Below are 22870 nucleotides of genomic sequence, written 5' to 3'. Positions count from 1 at the left end.
TGAACGGCTGGTGAAGGAGGGAAAAGGCAGAACCAGGGAACAACCTGCTGCCTTTCTAAGTGACTCTGGACTGTATTCCTCAGCAGTGACCTACTCTTATGGAGATGGTGGGGCAGAGGATTTAGAGGCTGACGTGTTTTAAATCACATGTAGGACCACGGCATTTCTACCCAGCACCAAGCAGTGCCACATAGACACATCCTCTTACCTGAACTGTTGGAGTCCCTGTGGATCTCTGTGTGGGTTTCACAGAACATTAGCCTGGGTGGAGTATCACACATCACATTGCTATCTCATGTAGATCCTGCTCACATGTTTCCACGCAGCCTACACTGGTGCAGTGTAGAAGATATGCTATGATTTATGGAGGAACCTTCCTGATTTAGGAGGCTGTGGCTGACTCACAGGTAGCTAGCTCCTCCGCGTGCTAGGGGGTTGTGGAGCCTGGCAGCTTTTCAGTTTGGGTCTGACAGATGTAGGTGAAGATTTCCATGGAGCTATGCCAACACAAATTGAGGATCTAATCTATATGATGAGTTTAATATTGGCAATGTTATGTAAAGTGGACGGGTGGATAAGTCAAACAGGCAGGCTCAAATGAGGGTGAGGTTGGCTGCTGTTGGGTCGGGTTGGGTTTGCATATCCATTTCAGTATCTGAGCTATGTAGACAGAAAGGAACCTGGGAATTCAAAATGCAAATAAAATAAACAGGGAAGAAGCTCCAATTAGCAAGGGACAGCACAAAATCTGAAAATTAAACACATCTAAAGCAACAGTATGGATGAGATCTTTCCATTCCAAACTTGAGCAACATCTGGATCTGCATTCAGGTGAGATTCTGAACTTTAGAGTATCTCCTGGGCAAGTGAAACGTGTCTTGTGAACTTGTACTGAAGTTTGAAGGAAGCGAGGATAATGCATTATTGTAAGATTATACTTTCAGAAGTATCACTTTACGTTTTATCTGTGAAAAATTTTCAATGTACTTTTATAGCTCATTGTTATGTCATTTGTCCTAGACTACTCCTAATGTAGTATAAAAATATCTGAAGAAGATGAGGAGAAGCAATTTTGTAACATAGACGTGCAATATTTAAAACATGCTACATGGAAGGGAAATCACAGGAAATTAATGAACCACTAAAATAATACAAAGGGTGTTGCAGACAAGACATGCTAGCACTAGGTTGTACCTATGTCTGCACAGACACGGTAGCAATTTTGCAGCCCGCAGTATGAAACAGAAAGTGAGAAAACCGCATCAAACAGAACCTGCCACAGGAAACAGAATTACACAGGGTAAATGACATGACCTGGACAAGGTAGATGAGCAATAGCGATGATCCCGTCCCCGGGCAAGCAACATGCAAAACATACAGGGTGAATGAGCTGGGCTGCAGGGGAGGGGCATCTGATATCACCGGGCTGACTACATAGGCAGGCTTTTTTGTTCGTGCCCAAATTGCAGTGTGGGGGTGGGCATGGGGAAAAACAGGGTGTCTGAAGAGGTCAGATCAGAAGCAGACATGTACTTTGACATGACTCTGAGCTACCTGTGGGTATGACTTTGCTTTTTTTTTTATTCTGTTAAATAGATTTATTTTCTGTGTTTTCTGACCAGGCCTTTGTCAGCTTCTTGTACTACTGCAGAGCTCGATGCAAAACACTATCTGCTTGCCTACTCATAGATTTGCTTTTGTTCTAATGTAAAAAAATCACCTGTTTCAAACAATGAGCAAGACCCTTTGCTTGTGTAAATCTGCAGAGGTCACTGGTTTGAATGGGATTATCTTGCTGTGTGTGGACGGAGCATGGGACCTGAGTTCTCTTTGCGCGTGATCTGCTGAGCACAATGTCGCCAGCCTGCAATGGGAAAACCAGCTCACGTTGCTTTCACAGGCAGAAGCTGCTAGGTTTGAGGCTGTTCATGGTCTGTAGATTTTTCTGCAGTAGATAAACTGTAAGGTAAACTATAACGTTGGTATCAGGACTGGGGCAAAGTCTCTGATGAATTCTCAGGTTTGCATAACAGAATATGTAAAGCATTCAGGCTGCCAGGACAAAGGCAGAATGTGCCAGACCTAATGAAATGGATTTCACTAACTTCACTGAAGTAAATGATAGCCATGGACTTATGCAAAATGTTTGTATATAAGAAACATTGATGTCAAATGTATGGAACAGGGCGATATAATTTTCACAATGTGCTAATTCCTGAATGCAGCCATTTTATCAAACAAAATAAACAAACAAACAAAAACACAACCAAGAAATACTTTTTAAAAGTTCTGTATGTGCAAGTGCTGGTAAGCTTTTTTAAAGTTGTGAACAGAAATACATGGACACAGACTTACCTTCATTGCCTTTTATGTAAGGGTAGAGTCTAGAGAACGATAAGGAGAGCAGACAGAGTTCATTAGGGTTTCTTTGACAATATTTTAATACTGGACCAACCAAAATTGTTTCAGATTTCTCAGCTCAGCATTGAATTAGATTTCCTTACAATGGATTATTGCTGCATGAGAGACATTTGAATACATCACACTTTTTGGTCAGATTACATATCCATAATAACCCTCCTTTCAGACAGGTGTTCCACTTGCTAAAAGCTTGTGTCTGCTTTATACTTAGACTCATTTATATTTCAAAGTCTTTGTTCAAATATTAGTATTTAAATACTGAAATTCCCCATGGGATAAAATTACAATATCTGCTCGGTGTTCAACACAACAGGAAAAAAAAAAAAAAAACAGAAAAAGGAAATATTTACTTACAATCTGCAGGCTGTACCTCTTCCATTAAATACTTCATTTTCAAATTCCAAATTGGCTGATATATTCTTAGTCACACCAAACCTAAGTTTAGTTTCACAAATAATTAATTTTAGACTGATGCTGATGAAGTGTATAACTTTCATTAGCACGATCGGGGATTATTGTGCCATGACACTTTTGGAGAGCCTACACTCATTTTGATGTCAAGAATATTTGGAGGGAAGGATTTACTAGTGGGTTGTCATGGACACTTCTCCCATTCATATAAACTTGAACATGAAACTGAAATAAAATATTTTCATGATTTTGCAAAGCCAATCACATCTGTTAACCATATAATACTCCAGACGCAGAAATCATAAGAGTGAATCCAGTTCTTTACATAACATCCCATAAGTATATGCACATCCTCACAGACATACAGAGAGATATTAGGTGCAAATTTGAAATCAATTACAATATTCCTGCTTTAAAATACCTGACTTAGTGGCACCAGTAAGAATTTTATGTATGTCCTGAGCCTAAACTAAGAGACTGAACATGCTTAGATAAAGACCGCAGTAAACAACCTTATGTACTGATTAATTGCCTGGATTTGGTGCAAGAAATTAAAGAGAATTTATTGTCCTGTCACTGCATCTGCACAGATTTAATTCTGTGCCTCAATTTGTGTCCAGGATTTCAGTACAATCTTGATTATTATCTTTGTCAGTAACAAAGTATTTTTGAGAACAAATCATCTCTGAAGCAGTAAGATTGTTAGCTCTGACAGCAAGTAAGACTGAAAAGATCATTTTTTAAAGCCAAATATATTTTTAAACATTATTTTTTCCATACTACTCAAATTTTGCCCGAAAAAATATTATCACAAGCATTCAAAGGATGGCTGTACTTCAAATCCAGAACAAGCACAGTCCTTGTTATAAACTGTAATTACTAAAATCCCAATGGAAGAGAAGTGCAAAGAAAATGCCTTTCAAAGGGTTACCCCCAAACAGTACCTCATCTCTTCCTCTGAAGCACCTGATGCTGAGTCAGAGGCTGGAGATCAGAGAGATCTGAAACCTGTGCTGCCAGGTGCTGCTGCCCAGCTGAGGCCTCCTCGCAGCTCAGCACAAGGCAATGAATGGAACGAAAATCCTGAGGGCCAAAGCTCTTCGCCAGGCTCGTACTTGTGCTCTCGTCTCGCTGTAACAGAAAGCCCCACAGAGGTAAAGCTGGCCCCCTTCAGCTTGGGGTGCAGGATCCAAACCTGTGGCACAGCTGAATTGGGGAAAGTGGAGAAGTGCCTTTTTAAGAAACACACAGACATTTTTGACTTCAAAGCCAAGTATACCTGCTTCTCATAACTACAAGCAAACAACAGACAAAGTGAAGTCATTGAGAAGCAAACGTGCAGAATGACCACCGTCAGATACTGGTCTGCACAGAAGGGAAGAGTTTTTCTGTCACAGTGACAAACACCAGATACTGTTACTTTTATTATAAAACCTACTTTATTCACATTACTCTGCCAGTGCAGTTACAGGATGAGCTTCAATATGAGCTCTACTAGCACATAATGCATTGCCTACCATAAGAAAAGCTGTATAAAGCATATCTCTGTATCTTCCTTTACCTTAAGTTGGCTATAGCTGTTCAATTTTTGCTAGCTACAGGAAAGTGGGACTAGTTTGCATAGTAATGAGCTAACAATACAGGGAATTAATGTGATGTGCTGCTTTGCAGACCCTAAGCAATAATTTTAAGAACCTGTTTAGTAGGATAATTCAATGTTTGCAGGCAGCCCGATGCAGATACTGTAGACATTAGTATGAAGAAAGCAACAATCTTCCCAATAGAAGGAATTGGTTTCTGAATATCTTTTTAGGATTAAGGTCACTATTTTAACATCATTGTTTTTGTTTGCAAGAGATACAGAGACAACAAAGAAAAGATTATAACCTGGGATGTACAGCAGCTTTCTTCAGAGTTCTCAAAGCATGTTTTGTACTATTTTGTTCCAAACAAACAATACTGATCATCTTGTTTTTCATTTGCTGTGCTTTGAAACCAGTGTTCTGGGCAAAATGCATGGAATTACTGGATTGAAGAACAGGTAGCTTTGGGGCTGGAAAGCATTTCAGTCCAAAACAGGATGAAGGGTTTTTCTGTGGAGGTGTATATGATCTTTCATTTCTGGTGTGTGTGTACATTTAAACATTAATATGCCTTTTGTCTGAGCAGAGCACAGGCCTGTGTTTGAACATGCCTGCTCAGGAATTCTGGGCTTTGGCTGAGGAAAGAGCATGTTGATGGTTTCAATCTTATATCCGTAATCTCCTATATTGTGATTGATTTGACAGGATTCACGATTTTCTAAGCATCCTAAGATTATATTTAGAGAGCTCAAGCTACTGATTTGGGCTAAATTACTTCCTGATGAGACTGTGCTGGTACAAATGGACCTCCAACAGGGCTGATATATTTAGCCTCCCTTGTTCATCATTTGAATACTCCTACCCTCTTTTGCTTTGGCTGTGTTTGGATCATAGGAGTCAATGCATGCCTCTGTTTCTCAGTAGCCAAGTATTCTGTAGCAGAGAGCTGAGTTCTCACTGTGGAAAGAGTTCCAAAGAGTTCCTAGAATATAAAGGAAGCATTGAGGTTTTCATGGTTTAGCAAGGCTGGATGTGGATCTAAAAAAAAAAAAAAAAAAAAAGGAAAGGCTCTTTTAAGAACTTTCATTGTCAAGACATGTTACATTCTGAGAAGGAAAAAAAAAATCTTCAGCAGTTCACTGACTACAAATCCCCCTTTTGGGACTATTTTTTTCAGAGAGGGACAGGTAGAAAACAGTGTATCTGTCACAATACCAAGTCCAAAAGTACTTAGTTCAAAATCAAGTTTGGTTATGCAATACAGGCCTGATGGCATGACAGCTGATATGCGTCATTAGATGAACATTTCAGTACATGATCAGTGCCTCTTGCCCTGCCTCTAATTCCCTTTGTAACAGTTCCTGGAAAATAACAATCCTACAATCCTGACAAAATAATCCTCGGTTCTCCTTTCACCTTCACTCCCCCTCTTCACTGACTTAGACTTTGTAGTCCTTTCGAGGGCACTACAGCCCTTCCGAGGATGATATCATCACCTCACCTCTTAGCATGAGGACAAAGAATTAAGATAAGAAATATCTAACAGGAGATGATGTCTAAGAAATCATCTAACATGCATGTAACTGGCGGGAGTCAGCAGACAATTACAGCACTGTGACCATATGGAAAGCAAAATCCAAAAGCTGAAGTTGGCAAAGTACAAGGAGCGCAGGTGGGGCAGACTTTACAGCTGGTGCAGGCCAGAAGCATCTGCCTAAACGTGACAGATGGAAGTGACTGACAAAAACAAGATTTTTTTCCCATGGAATAAAGAATAAAATCTGTTCTGTTTAGCTTTATGTTGGACAAGGATGGCATTCTTCCTGTTTTTGAGGTTGTTTTCTCCTCAGATCTTGAAGAAGCTGACACTGATACAGGGGGAACAGTCCCTCCCAGGAGCAGAGACAAAGCAAAACCAGCAGGATAGACAAAACTGGCAACAAGTTGAAGTCAAAGGGACCAAATGTTTTACAAATCTCTGCAACTAAATAACTTCTGTTCGTACTTTTTCTTAAAAAGTTTTCAAAGAAGTCAAGCAGATTAAATGCCAGGATTTACACGCTGCAGTAACCAGCACTACTATGCCTTCAAATGAAGGACAAATTCAAATACTAGATAATTGTACTTGAAGGGAAAAGAAAAATAAAGGGAAAAATTAATGTGAACAGGAGAGGGGATTCAATTATTCATTGAATGTACCATAGGCGCTATATTAAAATGTCTACTTACTTACATTAGGAGAATTATTATTTTGTTAAGATGATGGGACATTTAATCAGATAATTACAGAACAAGAGTCCAACTATTTTCTAATGTTTATTCTGGAATAAAACTAGATCGGCTCTTTATACTGCTTGAGCTACTGACTTTAATACAGTGAAAATCAGCAGCAGATTCCAGAGCCATCTTTGCTTACGAGCTCATTATAAATTAACTAAAAGCTCAACTTTTCTATTTTCTGAATCCTTTTTACATGCACAGTGTGCATGCATTAACAATTGCAGTCATTCATAACCCAGGCATTACGTGCCTGAAGAAGAACTCCACTTTTAGTGGGGGGAAGGCCAGATATGACTGATAGTGCATTAAAAAATTAACTTTTTGGTTTGAGTGGAAATTTTGGTCACTAGCCAACATACTTGCCATGAAAATCTAGTGACCCAAGACAGAACTGAACTTTTTATTTTTATTTTTTTCCTGCATAAACTTGCATACTGCTTTCTAGTAATCTTGAGTTTTGTTAAACTTTCTGTGCTTTTCGACTTTTTTTTTTTTAACCTAGTTTTATTAATTATCAAAAGACTACACAGGTCAACTTTTTTATTACTTGTCTTTTCATAGTAACTGTGAGCCCAGATCGTAGGCTGGACCTCCACTGTGCCAGAACTGTAAGCACACAAACTGAATAGACAAACTATGAGCTTTTTGGGACAGGAATCAAGAGTTAGGCGAGTCATAAAGGATGGATGCAGATCAGTGAAGGAATATAAAGAAACCCACATCCACGACCACTGGAAAGCTTGTATGGTATAAAAGATTATGTACTAGTGCTTGGTTATCTAGACAGATGTAACTGTTGAGAATAGTTGTGAGCCAAAGTGCTGCATAAATAAGGATTTCAGAATCAGTTAGCAGAGGTTGGTCCAGAAGTAATCTGAGGAATGCTGTCCTGTCCTGTGGTCACACCAGCAGTAAGAACAGCAGCACTAAGATGATCTCCTGCTGTTAACAGAAGCTTATAGTTGCTGTGCAAGCATTTGGCACTCTTCACAGCATCTTATTTCTATCACGGCTATATTTTCACAGCAACGTAGGAAAACATGACCCAGCACAGAAAACCATTACAAATGTAGAGCATTATTTTGTGGGCTATTTTACGTCAAGCAGCAGATGGCTGGACATGGTAAATAGCTGAACACAGTACAGTATTTTCCAATGGTGAGGCTCTTTACTGGATTTCTGAAAGCAGCTGAGAAGGGCGGGTGTTGCTGAGGCTGTGGAAAGACAGTGGTTTTGATTCGATGTGTTATGATTATGTTTTTATTTAAATGTAGCAGGGAAAGACTGTAGTGGAATGGTATGTTAAAGCAGTCTTGGACTGTTACAGCCAGAGGACACCACCCACTCAGAGGGAACATGATACAGGATTGCATTCCACATGAATGCAGCAGACAGAGCTCTGGTCAGGATCCACAGCCAGCACAGGCACAGCATCTTGTACTTACGGCAGGGATGGTGCTATTCACCAGCAGGTCTCATCACCTGCAATGACTGCTGACAAGGAATTAGATATGACATGCCTGGGAAAAGAAAATGCAGGTGTTTCTGGGCTCAGTTGCGTATTGTTTTGTCTTTGGGAATAAATGAACATCCATGTTTGTTGTGCCCTGGCAGAAACTGGCATTGCTGACTTTGTTCTAAAACATAGATGAAATTGTTAGCGTATTTCTGTAACTGGAAATGGAGAACAGCAAACAGGAATTTGAGTCTGTGAGAGTGCATCAGGCTCCATCACCCAGCAGTTCTTGTGAACTGTCCAAAGATTAGCCAGCGCTGAGCCAGAGTTAACAAAACTACATAAAACTGCGGAAGAAAAAGAAGTTCAAAGGATTACAATTGGGTGATGAACTCGGGGAAACTGCAGAGAGATTGCTTTACAGTATAACTGGAAAGTTAACAGAAAATGGAAGATTTAATTGCTAATTACTCAACAAGGAACTCGTCCCAGGCTTCATCTGTGGTGGGGACTAGAACATGTAGACACATGAAAAAGACCTCTGAAAAACTTGTTTTCAAGCCTAACGTTGGCAGGCTCTTCTTCAACTAATGTATGAACTTTGATCCTGTTTTTTTGTGCACATTTTCTGTCCTCTTTTTTTTTTCTGTGTTTTTCTGTTTCCTGCTCATTTGCTTTGCACTTAGCACCACCTATTTCTGCTTGCTGTAAGCTGACTTGAAAAGCGTGGACAATTCCTCTATCAGATAACTTTTATAATGGCTGTCCACTTCCCAATTTAATAGCACAAGACACCCAGTGCAAACGGATGTTACAACAGGGTTTTAATGGAAGGGAACCAGTATCTGGCGAAAAACTTATTTTCATCACATTTATGTGCTATGATATTGAACTAAGTGCTTCCTACTGTCTCCAGCATTTGAATTTGGGACCACTGACTTTCCGGGACTCCTTGCCTTTCCAGGACATGCTCAGCAGTCCAGGCAGAACAATCCCCCCTTTCCACTCCCAGCTTTTCCCCAAGAGCAAACCTCAAGATGGGGGTGAAAACGGGGTGGGGGGGAGGTGGGGGAGAGAAGCTATTTCCCTGTTCATTGTTTATGAACGTGAAGGGATGGTTTAAGTAAGCACTGCCACTGCTGTCCCCACAAAAAGGGCCAGCTCTCCACAGCAGCTCCCGTTCTGGCAGCGGTCTGACTGACCTCCCTCCCCTCCATTCCCAGCACTGTCCCTGACAAACACCAGGCGCTTTACACCCAGGCCCTACAGGGACACAGAGGATAGGCCCAGCCGAGCCAGGCTCTTCCCCGTTAACTCTGCTCCCTGCAGCTGGCCCAGGGCCCTGCCTACCCCTCAGCCACCCCTCAGCCACCCCACGACCCCCGGGGCCCCCCGAGATCGGGGAGCTCCAGCACCCGGGCCAGCTGTGCCCGGCAGGAGGCGGGTCCCGCCCGGGCACGGTCAGCCCCGTCCCGGGGCTCCCTTCACGCCCGCCCCGGTCCCTCCTCCGGGGCGGCCCCGGCGCTGTGGCTGCGGCGGGCGGAGCGGCCCCAGGCAGCCTGGGCCGAGGAGGAGGAGGTGGAGGAGGTGAGTGCCGGGGCTGTGCGGTGGGGAGGAAGGGATGGATGGGGCGAGCTGGACCCGCAGCTGCCTCCCCGGTACCCGCTGGGCAGCTGCTTTTTGCCTTGCTGCTTTTTGGAGGGGGCGACGGTGCTAGGAGGGAAGGAGGGAAGCAGCCGCGGGGAGGCTCGGGGATTGCAGAAGGGACAAAACCGTGCAGTGTTTTTGTTATCGCAGTCAGAAAGAGGAATTGTGCAGAGGCCTGTGCCGATAAGGGGAGCCCAGCGCTGATGCTGCAGGCTAACCAGCAAATTATTTCTCCTTTCGCGTGTAAAGTCATCAGCCTCGATAGGCCCATTAACCTCTGATTTGGTTTGGTCCGGAGTGGGTTTTGGTGTGCTTTGTTTGTTTTCTCGGTGGTTTTAACTGTGTCAGTGCTGTCTTAGGAAAAAAAAAATACTGGCAGATGTTTAGTGTCTAAGGTTTTGCTGCCATCAGTGTATCCAGTTAGAAGCCGGATGGATATGCTTCTGTTACAGTAAAATGAGCCTAATTCCATCAACGAAACTGGAGAAAAGGTGGGAGACAGCGAAGAAGATAAAATAGGAAGAATTCAGTAATGTTAGTTCTAGGCATCAAGCCATGAAAACAGTTTCTGCTGGTTTTAGGTACTCTCTGCTACTCTCTGCTTTTCTGATAGCTCCATTTCAGAGTACAGACCACCTGATAACATCTACTTAAGGGAGTTGGGCAAGTGTCAGTCTTTGGCCCTTTTCCATACCAATGGATGTGCAGGTGTACATGTTTGTTTATCTATGAACACACAGACTCGGCAATCGCAAAAAGTATTTGAAGTATACTAAGAGCTCACTTTAAGCTGTGAAAACACTTGTATAGTTCAAAGAATGGACTTACTTTACAATCCCACTGAAAGAAATGACACTGAGTCACATGAGGTATCAGCATGGAGTGGAACTACTGCTGTGCTTCCACTCTGATTTATATTCCTCCTCTGACATCAGAACAATACAAGAGAGCAGCACAAGACGTGACCTACAATATATTAACTCGTTACTTCAAAAGTCCTTAGTTTTAAGGATCAGTTTTTACTTTCAGTTTGTTGTGAAGTTTGATCCTATCTGTGCGGTACCAAGCAGGTGTCAGTCCATTTTGTATGGTTTTGGTGGTGTTAGTTTTCAGTGCTGATACCAGGGAAAGATTGGGAGAATTGAGAGTGTATTTGGGAAGTTGGTGGGTGACCACGGTCATAGACTTAAACTGGTCATGAAGTAGTTCTCTTGGATATAGCCACCCTGACTGTGGGACTAGAGGCCAGTCCTCCCTCTGTTTACATGTGAGGATTCATTACAGGTTTTGAGTCTTTAGCTTGAGTCTGTGACTTCAGCTGCTCTCAAGAGAATATCCCACCGTTTATGGGACCTTTATCAAGTATTGGACCAAATAATGTTTCAGTTATTGTAGTGAAGGCGGTGGTGGAATCTTTAGCAATACCAGAACCGAGTCACCTGAAAGTCAAAGTCTGTGTCTGGGTGCGAGCCTGGGTGAGTGAGCAGGTTCTGGGAGAGATGAGCAGCTTGGAAGAGGTTTGACATTTGATCCATTTGACTCAGTGGCCATTATAAGAACTCACAGTTTTTGGCACTGTGCATGGCTAACTTGGAATAGGAGTCAAATAGTTCCTAATAGAATTAAGCCCGGAATAATCCCATGCCTAAAGTGTTTCTGCTGGCAGGAAGCAAAATGCTCTTACTCTGGTGTTGAGTCAGCTGCATGGTGCTTTCTGATTGGGGATGAGCAAGTGAATTGCACCTGTCCCCAGTTGATGAGAAGTATTGTCAAATCACCTGCAGGAATGTGGTCAGGCTCAGACCGCTGTGCTTGTGATGAAGTCTGGAAAAAAATTGCACATATTCAGATTTGTGCTAGAGTCTTCTGTCCTATGGACAAAACAACCAGGACCACACTGCCCAGCAGAGTGCTCTGGAGTTCTCCCCCCACAGCTCGTCCATATCAGGAATGTGGCTGCTTTTGGCTCCCTTCCGGCTTGTGTGTCCAGGTTTCCTTTCCCAGGACAAAAATGTGCAAGGAGAATGTTCGGCTGTGTCTTCCTTGGATGAGCTTGGCGTGCTGCCACATGATATAGCCACACTGATAGACCCCGCTTGAAACCGGTGGGAGTTAACTATCCTCTAGATCTCAGCCTCAGTAACTTGGACAAGATGATGGCTGAATCCTGTAGCAAAGGAGGGACCTAAAATGAAGCTTGCTCAAGTCCTGCACAGTGTCTTCACTATTTCTCTAGAGAAGGTAAATCCAGGCCCTGATTTTGCTCTGAGAGAGACAGGTGCAACTTTTCGGTTCTGCCAGGGATTTTATTCAAAAAAGTGGGATTGAGATTCATGGCAGTGACCCTGGGTTGGATCGATGTTGGGTGTACAAGGTAGTAAAGAAAAAAGGCTTTCAAAAGTTACTAATGATTTTCAGTTTCCAGCCAGAAATTAAAAGGTTTAACTGTGATAGTCACACAGCGCTGGTGATTTCACAAGATGCTGACCATTCACTAATGAATATAAATGCCTCTTTTAAAAAAGTAGAGCATTGGTTTTTATGAACTTTTGTAGCTAAGAAGTCGTCGTTACTGTGACTGCTATACAGACATGAAGGGTTTATCTTAATTTTGAAAAAAAATCCCTCTAGGGAATCTTTATCTAAAATATTTCCTTCTCTTCCCTATGTTTTTATAATAAATCTTTTTAGAATGTAAGCTCTGATAAGGTTTGTCACAGTAAAGAATACGGCAATAGAAGAATTCCATTAACTGCTGTAGAGGGAGTTGGTGTTCAACACTGCAAACAGACTGAATTGCTTCAGAGTCAAGGAAAGAAATGTTTAGTGCATAATAAAACAGTAGCAGTAAGCACTTACCTAGGAGTCTCTTAAATGTTGCCACTTACTTTGCGAGTGGAATAATTCACTGAAAGGGGCCAAAGTCTGATCCCCAAGTGCAGTCCAGTCTCTCTCAAGCTTTACATCTTCAAAACAGAAACCAAGGGCAGACCAGGGGACCAGACGGACCAGGCTTGTAAAGCTGTCATCGTTTCAGCGTCAGAGGCAGAGCTGCAGTGATTTATTTTAACTGAACACTGGCTCGTTAGTTTTGGCTCCCTTTCACCGTTTTGCAAGTTGTAAGGAAAAGTTCTCAGGAAAAGTCGATTTGTTTTGTGCCTCAGTTGTGGACCAGGGTCTCATCATGACCTAATGTATTAAAAGCATAACCAAAAGATATGTCTGTATCTGATGTTTTTCCTTGAGCTTTGTAACATAAAACCCATTTGGTTTGTGTTACATTTACCATAGCTGCAAATGTTCCTCTCATGGCCTGCAAAACCAGAGCACAGTCTGGACTGCAGAGCCCTGGCAAAAGGGTTGGAAGGGACCTAAATGTTACCTCCATGCTAATGACTGAAATGGTGCCAAAGGCTGTGATTGGCGGCTGGACCAGTGAGCACACGCTGTTCACAGCTATTCTATGAAGCTCTCTTAACCTTTAAAAGAAGGCAACTGCATCTCAGCTGGTCTTGGGAGTGGTCTCCAGTGCACCTTAACTACTGCTGCTGCTGATGGACTAACTGCTAGGCCTGTGTGCCTGAGAACTGCTGGTGTGCCAAAAATGTACCAGAAGCAGGTTTTGTAGTTTAAATCGATTCATTGTTGACCAAATGGTAATGGTTGTATCTGTGGTGTGATGTGGTTTGGACATGGGCACAGTGACAATCTCTGTCCCAAAGATGAGGGTTGCCTCATCCTGAACTGGTCCCAGCAGATGTTTGTCTGTCCTGGTTTCAAAATTTTCTGTACTGGAGTTTTCATATGCTCCAGTGTGTTCCAGTTTTTAGTTATCCTTATAGCATGCTACCTAAATCACGTTTCTTCAAAAGCTGTCTGTCTTTGGAGCATGTCAAATAGCACCCATATCCCAAAATAATTCAGATGTCTTTTGGAGATCCATTATTCATTGTGTTGTGGCACCTGAGGAAATGCTGGCTCTTGCAAAAGCAAAAGATATCTTTGATTCCAATAACTGTCAGTGTCTTATTGTAGAAAATAAAGCAAAGAAACTGGAAATGGTGTGGAGAAGAGCTGGGCTGGAAAAAATGGGCCAGGAAGGTTACAATTTCCAGCTTTTCCAGTGGAATTATGGCAGTCTGGGGTACTTGTATGGAAGAAGCAGATGATCTAGATGGTGGTGCATTTGAACTAAACATGGCATCCAGTAGAGCAGGGACTTGAAGAATTAACTTTGTTAGGTCACTCTTTACTAAGTTAATAAATTTGTAAAGTAGTAAGTTACACCTAGCTATTTATCTTTTGCTTATTTTTCCACGAGATGATCAAATCTGAAAAATGACTGCTGTCTTTAACATTCAAAAGGGTTGGAAATTTCCTGAGCCTTCTGGCAGGGGATGGTAGTTAATTTGACATAAAAAATGATACTAGAAAGTACTTCCAATTTCATAATAGATGCATAATGTAGGGCAGTGGACAGTCTACTGGCAAAGACGAGGAGACTCAGCGCATTTGATAATCGTGACAGAAGCTGTACAGACTGCTCTCACTTGCTGTAAGCTTAGATCAGAAAGATTCTGAATTTTCCCAGCACAGGAAAATATTTTATGCTTTGTCCACTAGCTTGCCTCGATGGTATGAGAACCAAGTTTTGCTAAATTCAGTCTAATTAAGAAGCAGGCAGTGGGGGTTAAAGCCATGACGTAAACCCGTGTTTACTGCTGGAGTTGCTGCTGCCTGGTTAGTAAGTAAAAGACTTCTTGGAGCAGCCGGAGTAAAATGCTGCTCCAAAACCACATGCAGTCTCGCCGGGGTTTGAGGAATGCTGTTTTCCTGGAGTACTGACATAATATGGGCTGACTTTAGGTTCAGGGGATAAACTTGAAAACTCCAGACTCCAAACAATCTCAGCTTTCATTGGCTTGTGTAAAAGTTAGGCCAAAGGGCCCACCCCCCTCACAGTCCTGTTTCTGACCTATCCCGCATTAAAACTCCAGCATCTTTTGTTCCCTACGTTGGAAATATAAAATAATTTTTGTGTGTTTTCCTGAGGAAACGGGGCTTGTGTGATTTAACTGCCAGTCTGTTTTAATTCTGTGGTGATTTTATTGCACAGGCCAGGTTGAGCCTGACAGGAGTGTCCACCACCGGCTGGCCCTTTGGACGTGGCACTTTTGAAGGACTTCCCCTGTGAGGAAGCAAGCAGTGCTGTGCCTGCGGGCCTCAGAGGGTAGCGTCTAATTTTGAATTCACAGGTATAAAAATAATTTCTGTGTCCTGAGACAGGGCAGGCACTGTGGCTAAGATTTATCACGAGCAAGAATAGTTGCAGAAGTCTCTGCTTAGGAGATCAGGAGACCTGCTGGTGTGACTTGTTGGGATGAAGCATGAGCCCTTTGTTTTGTTTTGTTTTGTCTATAACCCTCCTGAAGAGTGGGGTGTATGTGCTGTCCCAGCAGGTCCTTATCCACCAAGGAAAAGGAAGTTGTGGCCGTGCTGCACCTAGAAATTTTGTTGTGTATGCAGACCAAGCATTAACAGGAGTGACCTACACCGTGTAATTTTGAGTCTAAATGTAGCCATCTTTAAGTTTAATGTTAGCTCAGTAAGAAATCTGTTTCTTGCTTTAGGTTAGAAAAATGCCACATAGAAACTGAAGTATTTTTCCAAAGCAAAGATGATTTTAAAAATTTGCTTACATCTGTTAACTCTGGAGGCTCTTTTCTGAACTTAGGTCTGTGCGTGTGGTGCCTGCTTTTTAAAGAGCTCAGATGAGGGTTACCAAAATAATTAGGTGATTGGAGCTCCTGACATTTAGGAGAGGCAGGGAGAGCTCGTTTTGCTTGTCTTCAGGGTACGCAGCTACCTGTTGGGGGGTACAGAGGAAACAGAGCCAGCATCTTCTTCGAGGTGCGTGGGTACAGGACAAGAGGCAATGAACACAAGTTGCAGCTTGGGAAATTCTGATGAGATATTAGGGAGAAAATTGTCACTGTGAGGACAGTCAGACATGGGAGCAGGTGCCTGGAGAGGCTGTGAAATCTCAATCCTGAGGACACTGGGAACTCAGTGGGACCAAGGTCCTGGGCAAGCTGGTGTATGCTGACCCTCCTTTGAGCACCCTTTTGGAGCAGGTGACCTCCAGAAGTCCCTTCCGACCTGTTGTTCTGTGAGTCTGTGACACAGCATAGGGTGTGTCATGAGTTAAGGTTCTCTGTGAAACAGCTCACTGCTGGATTTGCATTCAGGAAAGTATGTTACTAATGTATGAATTGTAGGAGCCCAGCAGTGCTGCTGCTAGTTGAACGCTGGAGAACTGAATATGATGACTCTTCCTGCCATGAAGTTTTCCCATGCTGGCTTTTCAGTAGGTGGCACTTTCTAGACGCCTGAGTATGGGCTGTGAGGAAACGCTTCACCAAGCAGTATTTAGGGATCTTTCTTTCAGCAGTTAGCATCTTCTGTAATGCTAAATACTTTGAAAAAGTCACTTCAGTTTCCAAAGTTAGTGCCTAGTTTTAATCTTTTTGAGATTCCATTTCCCAACTGTCAAATGGGGAGAGCATCATCACTTTCAGCAGCAGTGTAGTGACGACTACATAAAGCCCAAAGGAACATAAATAATTCTCCCTTCAGAACATGGTTTGTGTCCTGGCGCTTATGTATTGCCATAGAAACACAGAAGAAAACAAAGCTTTGTTTCATCTGATGTGGAGGGACTGCTGGAAAAAGAACAAAACAAAACAGGTGATCATTAATTAATTAGAACAGTTATGCATGAAAGGACCAGCCTTAATTATCACAATTCCTCACTTTACAATTTTCCGTGGTAGTACCTTCATTTTATTATTTTTGTTTGTTTGTTTCTAAATAAAAATCCCTGCTAAAAATTGGAGCTATTTTCACAGCATTTCACATTTGCATCTTTTTGTTGTTTCTGAGAGAACAGAGCTGAAAGGGAGCCTGTGTTGCTGCAGATGCTGCTGCTTAACCCATGCGTGAGCTCAGTGCAGGGACTGTCTCTCAGGCTCTGAGCTCAGCTCTGTTCTCATGCCCATCAGCAGGAGTTTTACCATTGCCTACCCTGCGAGTGTCTCTTTTTTTTTAATTTCCAGGTGATGTACAGCTCAGCAGAGAACTTGGATGTGAAGCATATGTGTTATACCGAGTGCATAAGGACTTCCCTGAAAGCAGTAGCTCAGAATCTGCAAGAAGCATTGGAAAAATAAGGGAGATAATAGACATTAAAAGTCCCCGGTGTTCTGGAGGGTATCTGCTCAAATTCGTTCATATTCTGAGAGGCCTTAAAAGACTTTTTGAATTTTTGAGTGCCTAAGTATGTGCCCTGTCTCGTGTAGGGGAGTGTGTGTATTAACAGAGCATAAACAGGATGTGCATTAACAGAGCAGAAGTGGGAGACTATGCTAAACAAATCCATGAGCAGGGGAAATAAAGCCAGCCAACCAATCATTTCATCCATCAGCACATGCCTAATTTTTAATAAACCTGCTGATACTAAAAGTCTGTTTTAAAAGAATGGTAAAGTTGCATTAATGTTTGGCAGTTCTAGAGTGAAGGTTGCTTGTCAAACCTTAACGTGTATCCATTTTGTGTCTGACTTATCATAATCTTTTAACTGGAGAAATCCCGTAAAATGGGAGAATAGTCTTTGCCTTTAATGTAGTGGAAAATTAGAAACCATTCACTTGCCCTGCCCTTAAAAGCCTGTAGAAATACACAAGAAAAGTATATCCATGCTGAGAGCACAATAATTGATAGGAGGAGATGTTATTTTGGAAGTAATGCTTTTCTCTTCAGAGATAATTAGAAACTTTTATGAGTTGCAGAGTCTAGAAGTCTGACAGAGGTTTTGAATGCAATTAATTTTATGAACTTTTGAAAGCTGTATAATTCTCCGAGTTAAAAGGTCTCTTTTTACCTTTGCCTTTCAGTAGCTCTCTACACGTCAGCTGAAAATAAATCAGGTCAGAAATCCTGATTTTATGTGAAGTTATTAATTCGTGAAACAGAAGAAAAACCCATTGCTGGGATCTGAAATATCTTGGTCTCAAGTGTCTCTAAAATATAAAGCAGGAAACAAAACATTGTTTATCTTTTGCTTTTCAGGTCCAAACCATGAATTACGTCGGACAGTTAGCAGGGCAAGTGTTTGTAACTGTGAAGGAGCTCTATAAGGGACTAAACCCAGCCACGTTGTCGGGATGTATAGATATAATCGTTGTACGTCAGCCGGATGGAAATCTTCAGTGTTCCCCCTTCCATGTACGCTTTGGGAAAATGGGAGTTCTACGTTCTAGGGAGAAAGTGGTAAGAAAATGCACACCATTGGTATGTTCTGTCTGTGGGTTGACTGGAACGGCATGAGTTACTGAATGTTTTGTGGTATGCTAGTCAAGGTTTTCTTTAGACAGTCTTTACAATGTGCTCAAATTGAGGGAAGCTTCAATTAAAATGGTTGTTACAGATTATTGCATTTCAAAGTGTAATTTGTAAGACATTGTCATAGACAATGTAAGATATTGTAATAGACAAAAGACATTTGTAATAAAAATTAAAGAAGAAATAATTACGTGATTTATTTTCGGTAGAGCAAAATTTTGAATGTGCTAATTTGGGTATGTACTCAATTTCATTACTGACTATGTATTAAGACTCCTTTGTTTTACACATGTATTGATAGTTACAAAAAAGGAATTAATATTGAAGTAATATTTTCAGATTAACAGAATGTTAAAGTCAGTTGAAGCTAGAAAAAGCTGGGAGGACTTTAGATAAATGTAATCAAGCTGAATGACCTGGCAACATGATATCAGATGAGAAGTTGCCAGTGACTAAAGCAAGACAGATTATTTTAGGAAATATTGTGTAACTACATATAGTCTGAGTTCTGATGGTAGCTGTAATTGTTCAGCAGAAAGATTCAAGTGTCACCATGAACATTGTTCAATTTTTACATGAATTAGAAAGCAATACAAATATTTAGGATGGATAAAAGTTGAAATTGTTAATATGCCAAGAATATCCTGTGTCCTGAAATACAACATAAATGTAGGGTTGTCCAAGTGCCCCCCAATATACCGTGAAAATGGATTTTGTGGCAAAAAATGGTTATAGGCAAAGAGAGAGATCCTCCTGAGAAGAAATGGAAATGGTTGGGGCTGTACAGCATTGAGGTAGATGTGTGGAAAAAAATCAATATGTGAATTCTGTAGAGAATATAAATCAGTTTTTATTTGTGCTTCTCGTAGTGTCTGTCTAATGAATTTGAAAGGCAGGATATTAAGAATTTCCAAGTGGAAGTACTTTTTGCGTGATGCAAAATTAGCCTATGCATTAAAAGGGAGAAAAGATTTATGTGATGAGTGAAGCATCCAGAATTACGTTTAAAAAGATTCAGGACTTTCTGTAATGGATATATACCTTCCTGAGTAGAGGAGCAAGACACCGGTGAGCTGAACAAATTAGGACAACATACTGACAATTGATGGCCTTGTGAAGGGGTGAGGAGAGAAACAGAGGAGTTTGTGTTTATTACAAGGTTTCCTATGCTTCTCTGAGAAGCATTTGTCCTGTGACAATAGTAGGACAGCTGAACAGAAACTATACCATAAACTTTATTTCCAGTTAAAGAAAATGTTATTTTCTTCCAGGTTGACATAGAAATTAATGGAGAGGCTGTAGATTTGCACATGAAACTAGGAGACAATGGAGAGGCCTTTTTTGTTCAGGAGATGGATAATGATAAGGTAAGAGTCAAAATTTTAGTTGGTTAAAATTCAATGCTTAACTCATCAAAGTCAGTTTTGAATTTAGGAATTTTGTTGAAGAACATATCTTTATCCATTTTATAATTTTGAAAGTTTCTGGACATTTTTCGGCTATGGAAATTCAATACCATACAGCTTTTATAGATAAATATATATGTTTATTTATTTTTTTGAGTTGCTGAGGTTGGAACAATCTGAAGAAAGTAGTCACATAACTAAAAATATCAAAGTTTATATGTATGTCAGTGTGTGAACAGAATAACTTGTACACAGTTCATACGATCCAAATATATGTGCAACAGAGGATGATATTCCCATGGACCTGTTTTTTGCAGAAACATTTGCTTTGAACGCATACGCTCAGCAGACTGCCAATATAAAGTGCACATGCCTTCTCAACTTCTGCGCACAGAGTAATTCTAGTAATTCTGGTACTCACCAAAGATGTGATCTTACAACTACTATTCATGTGGAATTACATTTAAAGGAGAATGCTGCTGTTGAGCTGTGTGATTAAGTACTAGTCTTTGTAAGTTATGGTCATACTAGTTTTGAGTAGTTCACATGTAATGTAATGTAACATAGAAAAAGCCCTTTAAAGGCATTGCGCTTCAGATATTCCCAATAATTTTTGTTACTAGCCAAAGTGGGATGAATGTTCAAATTTTTCTACTGAGTACAATACTACTGGTTTCAGGTGAGATTTCTGCCTATGGGGTGTTTTCATCTCTATATCTTTATAAAGTCTTCTATGTGCTAACAGTTATTTGGTGACTGAAAAAAGCTAGAAATGTTTCCATTTGTGTCTAGAGTTGTGTACATATATTACTGCATAAGAGAATGTTCATGTGACCTAGTTATAAACTGCTGACCTACCTTGACCAGTATCTTCCTCTGAGTCGTGAAGGAGAATTGGATTTTACAAAATGTTCATGTTAAAAAGTAGGATTTTGTTTCTGCTCTGTATCTGGCATCAGGTGAATAGAGACTCATGACACAAACTGGCTAATATTAGATCCTCTTTGCTAAGAGTATTGTTCCTGGCTTGTTTAGGGAGATGCAGCTATGGAACAATTGCCATGTGCAATAGGATCATGCTGAGCATCCAGATGCCAGATCTTAGCTACTTTTCTGAAGAGTAAATGACTTTCAGTGATTGCGCATAGAATTTAAAACTAGATTTATGACTAGCAGAGGAACTAATATGTTGCATGCTTTGGATTTTTACTTTCTCAGGAGGTAATTCCTTACCATCTCTCTACATCCCCTATTATATCTGAGGGAACTGCTTTAATGGAAGCTCAGCTGAAGAGAAACTCTATTGACAGGATAAGAAACCTGGACAACAGTGCATCCTCACAAGTATCGCCCCAAGCTCATGGATCCCAGCCTGGTACTGAAACATCTCCAGTTTGTAACTCTGTGAAAAAAAGGAGGAAAAAGAGGAGGAAATCAACTCATAAAATAGACAGCTTAAAAAGAGAAGACAATGGAGACACGTCAGAAGATGAAGACATGTTTCCTATAGAGATTAGCTCTGAGGAAGAAAAGGAACCATTGGACAATTCAAGGTATTACAGCGGAATTGAGATACGTAATAGAAACCTAATGTTAGGTTTATGTTCTATTCTGTACCTTCTGACAGTGATTTCTGTATATGTCAGTACACATGGTTGATGAACATGTTTCTCTAAGAAAAAGCTTTGGGCTAGAAAGCTATCAGGAATGCCACTGACAAAAATAGTGAAAATGACACTGAAAACAAAAACAGTGTTCAATCATGCTGTGCACTGGAAGGTGTGAATCAGATAACAATTATCTCTTTATCTCTTTAGTTCACGTTAGACTAATTCTTTTCTGCACTAGTGGTTTTTTTTTTTTTGTTGTTCATTTGCTTTTTTTCCCCTGGAGCATGTAACAGTTGAGTAATCAAGTATGGTTTTTAAATGTCATGTCTTTCCCTGTACCTAGGATCCCTGTTCCAGATGTGTTTGTTGATGAAGTATCTGACATAAAGGCTCCTGTAGTTTCTACATATTCTCAGTCTTCGTCTTATCCTCATTCAGATGGAGAATGGTCTCCTCTTCAAAGGTAATTTTTGTGATAGTACAGTTCTAGATTGCTGTCCTCTTTCCATTAATTTCTTTTATGCTAGTGCTGTATGAAGTCTTATGAAAATTTTGTTATCAAACATGGTCACTGTCAGCTGCTAGATGAAATCAGATGGCGTCCGACAACTTCAGGTTAACTCTGTCGTTGATTCAACAAATGCATACATACAAGTGCAAGCCCACAAATTCTAAACAATATTTATATCTGTTGATTTCACTGCTTGCATATAAATACTTTAGAGAGGAAGATCATTTTATGAAAGCTGAATTTTTGCCTGATACACGTACCTTTTAAGGACTTCAGTGAGTGCAGACGTAAATATTCGGTACTTTGTGTATACTCCTTGCAAAATCAGAGCTGATGTATAAAAATACTGTTTTTTAATGAATATGAGTATGAGCTTCTTGTGTCCATTTTTAAAGCTAATCTAATGAATTGCAATGGTAGATAGAAAACATTTATTATGTGAAAGAACACATACAGTAACTTGCGTACTTTTTCCTGTATGTGCATTTGTGTGCATGTGTATACCTTTGGGTTGGAAGGGACCTTAAAGATCATCTAATGTCAAAGCAGATCAGTTTGGATCTCCTTTCTTGTGTCTGTGGAACACTGTGAAAAATGGACAGTTCTTCACCTGATGTCAGTTACACTGCATTATAATCTAAATGAAGAGTGTGTGCTTATGCGGCTGTGCACGTGCCCCACATCTTCACAAAGACTGTTGGAGTGGGGCGGTATTTATAAGACTTTATTGTAAGTCTTACCTCAATACACTGCCTCTGTGCGTGAGGACTGGAAGAAATGAGAGCAAGGAGATGATTTCAGAGCAAGGGCTTAATTTAGATATTTTGAATTGCATTCCAGAAGAAGCTTTCTCCATTGACTGTAGAGCTTAATGAGATCAGCTTCATTAGTTTGGTGATAACATGTGTCAATACCTTGCCCCTTCTGTGGCTCTTTGAACTGTACATTCTGTTTGTTTTTGAATTGCGATATCCTGGATTTTGAAAACTCTAGATTCACGCATTCATGTAGCTAATACACAAAGAGCTTGTGTTAATTAGCACTTGTGAATAATGACACCCTGTTTTTTTTCCTACCAACATGTTGTGCTGTCCAGTAAGCCTATAGATTGCACAGGGCAATCCTCTCTTCTCACTGTTCCGGCA

At 40.9% G+C, this 22870-nt stretch overlaps 2 protein-coding genes across 9 annotated transcripts in view; one reads left to right on the top strand and one right to left on the bottom strand.

Moving 5' to 3' along the window:
• ROCK2 (Rho associated coiled-coil containing protein kinase 2) overlaps positions 1–22870 on the bottom strand; it is a 555405-nt gene that overhangs the window by 270685 nt on the left and 261850 nt on the right. The window lies entirely within an intron of this gene.
• The window catches only part of LPIN1 (lipin 1), an 80305-nt gene that overhangs the window by 24505 nt on the left and 32930 nt on the right, over positions 1–22870 (top strand). For 2 of the 8 annotated variants that reach the window (XM_035562560.2, XM_035562558.2), the window contains exons 1-5: positions 9666–9738; positions 17926–18126; positions 19470–19565; positions 20823–21157; positions 21558–21677. In XM_035562560.2, coding sequence (XP_035418453.1) covers positions 17935–18126; positions 19470–19565; positions 20823–21157; positions 21558–21677 — 743 coding nt within the window. In that variant the 5' untranslated portion in view covers positions 9666–9738; positions 17926–17934. The other 6 variants (XM_050709457.1, XM_035562564.2, XM_050709459.1 and 3 more) reach the window with 5 other exon arrangements.

Source organism: Cygnus atratus, chromosome 3 (genome assembly GCF_013377495.2).
Source record: "Cygnus atratus isolate AKBS03 ecotype Queensland, Australia chromosome 3, CAtr_DNAZoo_HiC_assembly, whole genome shotgun sequence".
Taxonomy (NCBI): Eukaryota; Metazoa; Chordata; class Aves; order Anseriformes; family Anatidae; genus Cygnus; species Cygnus atratus.
Note: the sequence above shows the minus strand (reverse complement) of the source record. Positions and strands in the feature narration are given on the sequence as shown.